General features: G+C 46.3%; 1 protein-coding gene across 1 annotated transcript; it reads right to left on the bottom strand.

Moving 5' to 3' along the window:
* Positions 1-6,531: 6,531 nt before the first annotated feature.
* On the bottom strand, positions 6,532-11,991 carry LOC101432559 (immunoglobulin lambda-1 light chain-like). Its single transcript, XM_071209670.1, has 4 exons — positions 11,889-11,991; positions 10,521-10,795; positions 7,455-7,566; positions 6,532-6,818 (listed from the first exon to the last, which is right to left on the bottom strand). Exons 1-4 carry the CDS (start codon positions 11,989-11,991, stop codon positions 6,532-6,534), a joined length of 777 nt encoding a protein of 258 aa, XP_071065771.1.
* Between the last annotated feature and the right edge of the window lie 854 nt (positions 11,992-12,845).

Genomic DNA, 12,845 nt, shown 5'->3' with positions numbered 1-12,845 from the left:
TATACTCTTATATGATAGGATTTTGGTCTATGTATTATTCTACACTTGCTTCTTTCCCTCAACAATTTTGACCTCACAAATCTAACAAGGCCCATTGAGATTTCTTAAAATTTCCCTGAAATCAGCTCCTCTCTGATTAATCTCAAACTAAGGAGTCAAGAATGGTCCTTGAGGGCTTCTACACATCTCTTCCTCTCATCCCTATATTCTATCCAAAGTCAAGTTCTGCTGATACCCATCCTAGATGTCCCCAGAACTGTCCTCTGGGCTCATGGTACATCCGGGACCTGTTCCAGTTTGCAGCACAAGGTCACTCACCTGGTCTTGAGCTTCCTCCTCCTCTCTGTCACACACTGTGTACCCAGCAACCACACTGAGCTTGGAAACCTGCCTCAGTTCATGTCACAGACTGATGTCCACAGTTTCATCTCTCCCTAGTAAACCACTATCCCTGCCCCCCACATCCCTCCTCTTCATCACCCTCCTTGTCTCCCCCTGGTTGGCCATGATCTATCCCCCAGAGCACCTTTCTGTAGGACCCACCCAGCAACAAATTCTGATCCCACAGTGCCCTTGGTGTACAACTTCCTCTTGGGGAAATCAGACAGAGGATGAACTCTGGAATAAGGAGGGAGAGCAAGGACAGGGTATAGGGTTTTGGAAAATTCCTTCAAGGAACAAAATTTGCAGAGAAGTCCAAGAAGTGTTCACTGTGGAGAGAGAGAAATGTCAGTGAATGCTGCAGGGGTCACATCTGCTCTATATGCTAATGAGGGTGAGAACTAAGAACAGCTGGCATCCTACCCCCTGAGTCTCTCATCCTGGTGCTCTCTTCAGACAGGCCTCCTTCTCTGTACAGAGGAGGACGCTGGTTCTGTCCGATGCACAGTGATCCCTCCAATCCTTTTAACTTGTGCTCTGAGCTCACCTCATTCCTGAGTAAATTTCTCTTAACTCCTAGCAAAGATTGGTTTTCAGGTAGTTCCTAGAGAAAGAAGCATCATCAAAATATTGACTAGGGATGTGAGTGCTTACAGGAATGGGAAAAGTGCTCATCAACCAGGTTTTAATAAGAATAAGGGGATGGATATAGAAATAGGGGGATGAATACTCCCTGAGGATGATCTTTGAAAATCACAGTCCAGCACACATGTCCATGTATCTATGTTCTTAAGACATGTGGGGTGAAAACCAGGGTTAGAAGAGTTCTGAGGTCACCTCAGCAAATGTTCACAGTGAGGACTAGGATTGATGAGGAGGAAATGTTTGTTACACAGATGCTGTGCTTGTGTACTTTCTCTATAGAAGGTAAGAGGACATCCTTTACTTCTCCAGATCTCCATGACTTTTTCTCATTAGCTTTTTTTTTAAAGATTTATTTACTTCTCTCCCTTCCCCACCCCACCCCGGTTGTCTGTTTTTTGTGTCTATTTGCTGTATCTTGTTTCTTTGTCCGCTTCTGTTGTCAGTGGCATGGGAATCTGTGTGTCTTCTTGTTGTGTCATCTTGTTGTGTCAGCTCTCCATGTGGGTGGCGCCATTCTTAGGCAGCTGCACTTTCTTTCGTGCTGGGCGGCTCCCCTTAAGGGGCTCATTCCTTGTGTGTGGGGCTCCCCTACAAAGGGGACACCCCTGCGTGGCATGGCACTCCTTGCACACATCAGCACTGCACATGGGCCAGCTCCACATGGGTCAAGGAGGCCCGGGGTTTGAACCGCAGACCTCCCATGTGGTAGATGGACGCCCTACCCACTGGGCCAAGTCCATTTCCCTCATTAGCTTTTTACAGGTGTCCTTCCAAGCTGCATATCATTTAAGTGTAAACTCAGTTATGAAGTGGCAGAGTACGTCAACTCTTCAGTTGCCAGCAATTTGGGTAGTTGGCCTAGTTGTGGAGAAGACAAGGGCTGGAACTGTGTCTCCTGGTACCTCCATGGAGTGTTTCCCAGAAAAAGCCCTACCTCCAAACTCTAAAATCCCTTCCTCTTCAGGATGCCCTTTTTAAAAAATGATTTATAACCTTTCCCCATCATTCTTTGTGCTTGGTGTTTTCTCTCTCTTTGTCTTCTTTCTAAGAGGCACTGAAAACAAAACCTGGGACCTGCCATGTGGGAGGGAGTCACACAATCTACTTCCTGCTTGTTGAGTGCATGATAGTGTTTTCTCACTGTGTCTCTTCCTTGCATCATTTCTCTGTGTCATGTTGTTGCATCAACTTGTGTCAGCTTGATACACAAGCCTTTCAAGTCAGTTCACTGTCCGGAGAGTCTTCTTTAGGAGGCACTGGGAACTAACCCCAGGACCTCCTATGTTGTAGGCAGGTGCCCAACTACTTGAAGCATATTTGCTTCCCTAGGATGTCCTCTAGAGACAGTCTTCAGATTTACTTCCATCCTATGAAATTCACACTAAAAATTAAAAAGGTAAAGAATTAAAGGAAACTAATTTTACAACAAAACCATAAAAAAATATGTATTTGTATTCATGATTGATTTAGTTGTACAACTTCATTGAAAGCACTGGGAAAGAGGATAGAGAATCATATGCTGGGTGCTAACCATACCCAGGAACTTGGGAAAGAACCTCAGTGTCCTTGGCTGGGCACTGACACTACCAGGGATCTTGACTCTAAGGAAATGAGGATTCCACCCACATGGAAGGTAATGGAATTTTCTATGCCATTGTCAGATGCTGTTTACATGAGGAGGGGGACGGATTGATATGCTTGGAGCAGGAGTTAGATGTAAGGATGTCTTTCCATTTTTAACAATTGTTTAAAATATAAATATTCATTAATGGAGCTCTTCTTTAGGTATGATTCATTTCAAAATAGCAGAAAAAAATGATTAATAGTGTTACCTATAATAACAGGAGTTAAAAATGCTGTTTGACCTAAAGTAAGGGGGAAATGGAAAAGACAAATGAGTTCATATGGCTATGAGTCTCTAAAAAGGAGTCTGGAGGTTGTCAGAAGGATTGCCCTTATGTACACCTGAGCAGAGTCTCAGAGACAGATAAAGTAGATACAACCCCAGATATTGGTCCTTTTGAGGGCTAAAGAGACCCACAGGTTCTATGGTCATAGCAGATGGGGTTCATTGCCATGCCAGTTGGCCCTTCTTTGGAGCTGGTATTTCTGCATGATGGAGCTGGACTCAGATGGGATCTCTTTTCACAAGACTTTCATGCTACTTTACTGGAATTGTAGTTGGTGCTGGGGCTTAAGATATATCTAGGGGATGTGAATCTCTGGACTGACAATATGATAGCCAGGCCCTGAGCCTCAACAGACTTCAGCTCCTATACTCTGATTTATTGGACTTACCCTACTCAGCTAACATGGAGTTGAAGAATGTCAACCACCACACCATGGAGCCTAGAGTGCTTACAACTGAAAGCAGGAGGATTGCATCCAGTACCCATATGGAATCTAAGCCCTCTCTTGACATAGATGTGGAATGGACTCAACCAAGCCAAGGTCCACAGGAAGGAGGAATACAGTAAGGATCAGAGTGGACTTAATGATATCCTATTCATGAACTATTGTGGTTAATAATCGAGAAAATGTGGCATTGGTGTGGAGAAAGTGGCCATGGTGGCTGCTGGGAGCGGGGAATGGGAAGAAGAGATGAGATGTGGAGGCATTCTTGGGACTTGAAGTTTGTCCTGGGTGGTGCTCCAGAGACAATTGCCGGATATTGTATGTCCTCCCATGGCCCACTGGATGGAACGTGGGAGAGTGTGGGCTATGGTGTGGAACACGGGACATGGGGTGCAGCGATGCCCGGAGATGTACTCACCAGATGCAATGGATGTGACATGATGATGGGGGAGAGTGTTACTGTGGGGGGAGTGGTGAGGTGGGAGCGGTGGGGGTGAATGGGGACCTCAAATTTTTTAATGTAATATCTTTTTAAAAATAAATAAATTGAGTAGAATTTGGAAAAAAATATATAGGGGATTCCCATAAGTCCCCACCTCCTTCCCCTCCACACTTACATTTACTTTTAAAAATATTGCATTAAAATGTTATTTATCTTGGAAAAAAAAATAGTGTTACCCTAAGCATGGCTATTTCCAATAGAAAGGTGAGCCCTATCTGGGACCACTAAGGAGAAACAAGTTCCTCATTCAGAAGGTGAGTTACTGTGAGTACCCAAGGAAGGAATTGGGAGAAACTTCCCAAAACCAGTTCAAAGTGAGAATAGCAATCAGGGATTTTACAGGCAAAGGGATCCTAGTTGTATTAGTCAGCCAAAGGGGTGCTGATGCAAAAGTACCAGAAATCTGGTGGCTTTTATAAAGCGTATTTATTTGGGATAAATCTTCATAGTTAAAAGGCTCTAAGAAGTCAAACTCAAGTTTGCTTGCCCACCAAAGTCAGTTGCCTCATGTAAAAGCATGATGACAGGCCATCTATGTGACGGTTCAGGTTTCTTCTCTTTCAGCTACAGGCTGGCATGGGGCTTGTTTCTTTCCAGGCTTCCTGGGGATGTGGGATCAAAGTTCTCTCCTGCACTGTGTAAGGAGTTCTCTCTCTTCCTGTGTCTTCTTCTGTGTGCCTTCCTAAGTGTCCATTTATACCAGCCCATCAAAGTGTTGGTGACTCAGCCCTGTGTCTGCCTTACTGAATGGTCAAATTAAAGCACCAATACTACCAGGTAATTTAATCAAGACAAATCAGCTGAATCTAATGTCATCAAAGTGTATCACACTGAGAGGAATGGATTAATTTATAAACATAATCTCTCTTTATGAGGTTAATAAAGAAACTCACACTGCCACACTCAACCCTCTGAATGCCAAAAGACATTACAATTTTAAAAAACCTTAAATCCTTTCAGTTAGCAATGCAAAGTACAAAATCACATCACAATCAGTTTATAGAAATAGAGTTTGCCTTGGGGCAAATTCCTCTTTGGATGTACACCTGTGAAGCTTACAAATGAAGTTATCTTCTTCCAATATACAAAGGAAAAGACATAGGATAAACATTTGTTTGCCATAAAGAGAATCTTTGAGGGAAACCAGACTCACTGGTAATCAACAGTTATGAAAACCTGCAGGGCATAATCCATGCTTTATTGAGGCCTAATGGAACCTCACCCCTTTCATAGGCTGGCCCAATTGCCATTTTTGTTGTTCAACTCTCATCAAGCATCTGGGTGGCAATCAAGTGCCAGACCTGACCATCCAAGAACTTTGGGGTGTTGGTCACACTTCACCCAATCTCTGGTGTAGAGTCACAACCCCTTAGTACAGTGAGGAGGTGGTAACATTCTCCCTCATCTCTGGTGTATGGGCCCAACCCACTCAGTACGGTGAATTGGCAAACTGGACTTCACTAATCTATGGGAAGCAGGCCCACCCCTCTAAGAGCACTGAGGTGTCAACTTCACTCTCCCCAACCAATGGGAAACAGGCCCACCCTTCTTCAGCACATTGGGGTAATAATGTCACTTTTAGAAAAAATGTGGGCATGTGCTCCACATTGTTTATAGCCTGGGGTGGAAAAATTCACTTTAATAGCTGACTTAAACATCCACCGTCTTCAAGTGTTGGGGCAAACCCACTCTGTGCACATGGGTGGGGTTCCTCTCTTGACCCAAGGAAATGTTTTAATTCCAGACCTCAGCCTCCATGGTTTTCCTCTTAAAGCCATTTTCACTTCCATCTTTCCCTTCCAGTCCCTTTTAGTTCAGGCTGAAAGTGGTATTGTTCATACAGATCTTGCAAAATGCATGTGATTTTAGCATGCAGGAAGCAGACGTCCAAGCCATAAGACAGTAACATTTTCCACAAGTCTTTCCTCAGTAAAAGCATTTTCAATCCTGGCTTACAAGTTCTGAGGTTAGATAATTCCTCAAATGAGGTATTATAATTTGGGGTCTTGATTGCCATGGGATTAGAATGTCTGGAATCAGTTTCTGGTTTCTTTGTGCCCAACAATTCAGTTCTCAGTTTATCCCGGTTGTCTAGCATTTTCCTATAAGCTGCAGGGAAAATCCAAACTGCATTCTCTGAGTTTACTTTGGAAAGCTCTTCAGCAAACTGTCCAGGCTCACCATTTTCAAATTCTGACTTCCATATAACATCAGGAGTCAATCTTGCTAGGGTTTCTGCAATTTTAAAACACAGATTGCCTTGCCTCCAGGTTCAGTAATAGTTTTATTATTCCCTTCTAAAGCCTTCTCAGAAATAACTTTAGGACCCATATTCCTACCAAGAGTCTATTCAGAGCAACCTAGGCATTTTTCATGAAGCATTCCACAATTTCTCAAAAACAGAAACAAAAACAAACAACAGAAAAGAAACCCTTTCCCTTTTATAAAATATATTCCAGATCTGCAGGTACTTTTCAACTACTTAGGGAAAAAAAAAGCAACTTTCCAGCACTTTTGTTAATTGCAACAAAATGTTCTTCACTCTTCTGGAAGGGAAAACAGCATGGGGGCACACATGACAGCCTGGGCTCACTTGTCAGAAAGATGTCCTGGGGCTGGAGGGAGAGGAACACACTGACAGGAGAATGTTATTTTCCTGACTTGTCATCTGCCTGTGTCACTGTGAGCAGCACTGCTGTCCCACTATCCCACATCTGACAGTAATTATCAGCCGTGACCATGGTCCAGATCCCACTGAGGATCAGGGTGGCCGCGTAACTTGAGTTGGATCCAGAGAACTGTTCAGGGATCCCTGAGGGCTGGTAGCTGCCTTTACAAATGACCAGGACAGGGCCCTGGCCTGCCTTCTGTTGGCACCAGTGCACATATTCACCACCAATGTTGTCTCCCCCACAGGTGAGCCTGGCCGTCTGTCCTAGGGTGATCGACAGTGATTGTGGCTGGGTCAGCTCTTAGGAGCCATGGAACCAGCAAGAGAGAAAAGGAGAGGTGAGCTGGCTGTGAGGGACTCATCCCCAGGAGATTCTGCTCCTGCCTGGCCTGGTTTGAGCTGCAGGGATTTTTGGTACTCACAGAACTGGCTCTCTTCAGCCAATGGAATGGGCTAGTGGGTGGAGCCATGAATGATGAGGGAAATCTGCCCTCACACTTGGCTAGTGCAGCATCCTCAGGGACACAGCATCCACTGAGAGCAGAGCACTGAGTTGGTGGGTGTCACCATATGTGCCAGCACCTGTGCAGTGAACCAGGAGGGTAAGGAGGAGAGGGTTCTAGGGGATGGTGTAGGCACCCAGATTTCTCCTCCCCAAGCCTCTGAGGATGGCTGTCATCCCCCAGGCCTCTCTTATCTCCTGGCTGAAGAGTGCTCCTGGTTATGCAAATCAGTCTGAGTTTAAGGATTGGGTGAGGGAGCTTTGTGTCCTCCAAAGGAAACCTCAGCCCCCAGGGACACAGAGGGGAGGGACCGCCTCTGCAGCCCACACTCCCAGGCCAGAGGAGTCTCCTCTCCCTGCTAGTCCCACTCCCTGGGGGTACCTCTGCACCCTCAGACCTTGTCCTGGCTCCACTCCTGGGGTCTGGTGCTGGCAGAGCTCAGCGGGGATGTCTATCTGTGTTTTCAGATAACCAGGAACCTCTGCTGTGGAGTGGTCCTGTGACCTGACCTACAGGTGAACAGAGAGTCTTAGTGGTGATAATGAGATTATACTGGCACCATGAAATTTCCTTTACCTGATCCTGGCCTGAATGGAAGCAGGTGGTTTCAGTCCAGGGCTCCATAGGTGTCCTGTCTAGAAGCATTTGTGGAGGGTTCAAATGCAGATCTAATCCCAGTTCCAGCTTTGGAAGTTTTACAGACATCTACTCTGATCACCTAGAACCTGATGCAGTTACCGTCTCATCCTCATTGTACAGGTGAAAATACTGAGGTTTAGAGAGGACAAATCTCCACCAATGAGAACAGGGCTTCTGAGCAGAGAGCCAGAATAAAATTTCTCTTTCCTTGGTGTACATGGACTTTTCAAGAATCACTGAGGCACTGATATTTTTTTTTTTTTTGTCTTGGCTGTGATCTCCTCTGTCAGGTCATAGGTGTTTTGCCTCAGGATTACTAATGAGGGATCAGGGCAAAGCAAAGTAGAGTTCAGGTGATTTCTAGTGTAATAGTGAATGAAATTAGAATGCAAACCCCAAGGGCACCTCCAGGAATTTTTATTTTAATTAAGCTGCCTTTAGTTGATGGAGAAATGCAAATAATTGAATTAATGAAGTCAACAAAGCTTATCAAACAACTGCTATGGTCCATGGGCTTGACAAACAAGAAGAATATAATTTGACACTTGATCCTGCATAGAAAAAGGGCAGGTCCAGGGGGCTGTGGTTGGTGCTTCCAGGGAAGTGAGGAACAGCTGTGTCTTTAGGACAGGCCAATTCTCAGCATCAAAGGGGAATCCGGTGATAAAGGTGGACAAGAGGGTCACAGGGTGTTTCTGGACAGTTATAGGGATTTAGCATGATTGGAGGGCAGGGGGGGAAAGCCAGCCTGTCTTGGAGAAAATGGTATTCACCATCTCCAGGAACTAAATGTGAGATACGGGAAGTCAGAAGAACTCACAACTGCAGAGAAAGAAGGACACCTTCTCTTTCAAGTCTGAGGTCAGTGTCACTAACGTTTGTTGCATGTTATAACCCCCTCCCCCCATGCACCTGGCCTACCAAGTCTCCAGGTGGCTTTACCAGGTGACTCTTGCCACCCCCTGGTGGGCACAGTGCACTGACTGTTGAAGGCACAGGAGGTGTCCTTTTCCTGGAGATTCATAACCTCCTGCCAAGGCTGAGATTCCCTGGTCCATGGACTTCAGTCCCCAAGGGAAGAATGACTCCTCTCTACTTGGCCCACCTGACTCAAGACCAGAAAGGAGGGGCTCAGTTGCCATGACAATAAGCACAATCCCATTTGGAGGAAGAGGTGGCAGGCCAAACTGAGGCTCCGGCACATATATCTGCGTGGGGACTGGTCATGCGGGTGGTCCCAGGGATTGCACCTGGAGGAATCAGGGTAAGGCATTGTCTCTCGTGGAGTATCCCCCTAAATTATTGCTGTGGCTCCAGTTCCAGGTCTTAAGAATTGAGCAGTGAAAAGACCAGGCCCCTGCTCCCTGGGAGTTTCCAATCTTCCGGGGGGGGGGGGGGGGGGGGGGGCGGGGGGAGCGGGGAACTGTGTGGTGGAAACACTTGGTTTGCAGAACCACCTGGTAGGCCTATCCCAAACCACTTCTACCTGTACATCATCTCCTCTTGATGTTTAATATCAGACATTGCTTCTCCCAGGTCCTTTGAAGTCACAATCAACCATGTGACAAAATGCTGTCCAGTGGATTAAAAGACCCAATATGCTAGAGTTCTCAGTTTTAACTTTTGTTCTTTTGGAGGAAAAAACAGACTAGATTTTTGCAACAAATGTCCTTTTTGAATATGGTGTGTGATAGGGGAGTTGCAGCAGCTATTGTGAGATCAGAAGTCAACATGAATGAATTCAATGTCTGCATGGTACATAGCAGATAGAATTAGAAAGATCCTGGGTCCCAAATAATTTGGTGAGGATCTGGAATACAACCCCTATCTATCTGGAAACTTATTTTGTGGAAGAAAAATAGGCTTATTCCTCGGATCCCATTTGATCATGTGGTCTTTGCTAAAGATGATATTTACAATTGGTTTACAGAAACAATGTGAAAAATCATTTAATAAAAATAATTATACTGAAAGAACTACAGCACAATAGATACTCTCCATATAGTTCACAACTGAGTCAAACAATAACAGGCAGGCAGTTCCCTAATCTGGGGTTGGGAGAGTCACAGAAGAGGTGACTGGAGCTGTAAAATGGAAAGAAAATGAAAGAACTCTATAGCAGTGAATATGGGGTGAGGGACAGAGCTGGGCCTGTGCCCTCAGAAAGGGTCTTCTCTGATGGATGATGTTAAAGGGTAGTGACAAATTGCGAGCTGGTCAGGATTCAAGCCAATTTCAGACCAGAAGTGTCCTTGCTTCTAAGTGAACTTTCTGGGGCAGGAGGGCTGAGCGCTCAGGTGTGGTGAGGAAGAGTTTCCAGTTAATGTTTGCATCCTCTCAGCAGCTGCTTAGCAGCTCTTTGTGGCCTCCAGGACAGTGCCCCTGGGAAGTGAAGGGTTAGCTACAGGTGAGTTCAGGCTCCTGTCACCTTTCTTGTTGACCTGGAGCTGGAGACAATCAGGAAGGTGTAAATAAGCTCCCATCACCTCCACCTCCTTCCTCTTTCCCACAATATGGTATATGGTCCCTGAGCCCTGCCTGGGCCTCTGGTCCTGGCCCTGTCTAGGGTCTCCCAGGGTGAAGCAACCCTGCTTTCCCCAGCGCTCCTCAGATTCACTGACCTGTCCTGAACTCAAAGGATAGGGGCAGCCTGGGCAGCCTGGGCACCTCAGAATTGTATGCACAGGGCAGACCTGCCCAGTATTTGTGCTCAGAACTCCTGGAGTTTAAGGAGAGTGAGACACAGAAAGGGGAAGCAGGTTTTTGTCTCATTTCCTCATCTGCCTGTGTCACTGTGAGCAGCACTGCTGCTACCATCCCACACCTGACAGTAATAGTCAGCCTCATCCCCAGCCTCAGCCCCGGCGATGGTCAGGGTGGCCGTGTTCCCCGAGTTGGCTCCAGAGAATCGGTCAGGGATCCCCGAGGGCCGGCTATCATCACTATAGATGAGCAGCACAGGGACCTGGCTTTCTTTCTGCTGGTACCACTGCACACTTTTACCTCCAATGTTGTCTCCCCCACAGTCAAGCCTGGCTGTCTGTCCCAGGGCCACTGACACCGAGCGTGGCTGGGTCAGCTCATAGGACGCCACAGAACCTGCAAGAGAGAAAAGGAGAGGTTTGCTGGCTATGAGGGTCACATCCCCAGGAGACTCCCCTCCTGTCTCGCCTGTTTGAGCACGAGAATCCTGTGACCCGACTCTGCCCCCTCACATCAGCCCCTGTTGCAGTTGTCCAGGGGCTGCACTGGTAGATGGAGTCTTTGCTGGAAATACAGTAACCAGCCCCCTCCCTTGGCAGAAGTAGCATCCTCTGGGGCTCAGAGCTCCATGAGCAATCCACTGAGTGGTGGGTGACACCCTGTGTGGCAGCACCTGTGCAGTGAGCGAGGAAGGTGAGGAGGAGAGCGGTTCTGGCCATGTTGAGGTGCCCTCAGATCCTCTCCCTGCATCCCAGCAGACCAGCTCATTTCCCCAGGCCTCTCTTATACTTTGGCTGAGGGAACTTCTGGTTATGCAAATCAGCCCTAGCTCAGGGGGTGCTGATAAGGGAGACTTGTGTCTTTCAGGGAAGGGCTCAGTCCCCAGGGACACAGAGAAGGGAGAGGAAGCCCCTGCAGATCCCCTGTGGCCATCCCCTCAGATCATTTTCCACCTGCTTGTCTCTTTCATCTGGTTCCATTTGTACCCCCAGACCTTGTCCTGGCCTTGTCCTCAGCAGGCCAGTCTAGGGCATAACTCACAGGAGATGTCTGTCTGCATTTCCCAAGGAAAATGACATGCCTGCTTGTGGGATGAAATTAAGTTCTTTCCTGGAGGTGCCCAGAGGAAGCCAGGTATGATGCTGGAATTATCCTGTATTCTGGCCCTTCCTCTGCTCACTTAGTTGATGACAGAGATTATATGTTTTGTTCCAAGTCTCAGATGTGTCCTGCCCATAATTCCATAAATATTTTCTGGAAGGTTCAGATTCTGGTCTTTTCCTCATTCTCCTTTGGAAACGTCCTTATGACGTGTCACTCCATGCAGTGGCCCTCCTCATCTCCATTCCACACATTACAATATGAGAACAATATGGGAGGGGAAGTATCCTCCTTTGCTCTCTCTTCCTGAGTGACAGAGCCAGAATAAAATTCTTCCCTTGTAAGTGCTCCTGGAGATCCTGAGTCACCTAAAAAGATTCCACAAAACCTCCAAAATCAGTGATTTTTCTGCCACTGTGGCCAACCATGGCACCAGCATCCACATTCCCCAGACTGTTAGCCAAGACAAGAAGGGTTACTTTGAAGACCATTGCCCATCTGCCAACTGGGACCCCATTGCAGTGACAGAAGCCCTAATACGCACATTTTTTTCCAATGAGCCCTACCAATATAAAAACAAAATGGACTAGACCTCCAGCCATCAAACTCCTCCCAGTTCTTCATCCCTCACCCATTTTTCCTTCTTTCAATTGCCCTACTAGCTGTAAACCAAGGGGCACAATATTATTCTTCATGCCCAGTTAATAATTTGCTTTTTTTGGACCAGGGTAAAGGGGTCAAATCCTTAATCTCTGCACACCCATCCCACCCCACCTCTTTTTCCTATCATTGAAACTTTTGAAAACTGAGGCAGTAGTGCATTATTTTGGAGGGGTGGGGAGACCTAAGCACTGCTTCCATTTAATCAGGAGTGTTTGTCCAGTGGGCATAGCTGTCTGGGCAGAGAGCATCTGTGTTTGTGAAGGGAGAGCAGGAACTTTCCCATGAGGCAGCTGAAGGTAAGGGGGGTCTGACTACTCTGTAGTTAGAATACCTTCTCCCTTTTGGTGGGCAGTTCCAGTTTTTGTAAAGATTATAACCAACTTAGAAGTGGGAATCAGTAGAGAAAGAAGGTGAAGGAGCTCGGGAGGAAAATGCCCTTGGTCTCCTGGCTCTTATTGCTTTCCTGGCTTGGGGCTAAATGCCCTAGCCTGAAGACAAAGCTCAGAGGATAAAGTGATAGTTATTGCTACATCAAGAAGAAGAAAAAGTTCCTACATTTGGGCCTCCATTTATAACACAGAGTAGTATTTTATACTTAAATATAAAAACAAAAAATATATATATAAATGGCTGTGTGGATATGTGTGTTTTTCTAAAGGAAAGAAAAACATTCTAAGCATCA

This window comes from Dasypus novemcinctus, chromosome 19 (genome assembly GCF_030445035.2).
Source record: "Dasypus novemcinctus isolate mDasNov1 chromosome 19, mDasNov1.1.hap2, whole genome shotgun sequence".
Classification (NCBI taxonomy): Eukaryota; Metazoa; Chordata; class Mammalia; order Cingulata; family Dasypodidae; genus Dasypus; species Dasypus novemcinctus.
The sequence above is the reverse complement of the archived record's forward strand: the minus strand, read 5'-3'. Positions and strand labels throughout refer to the sequence as shown.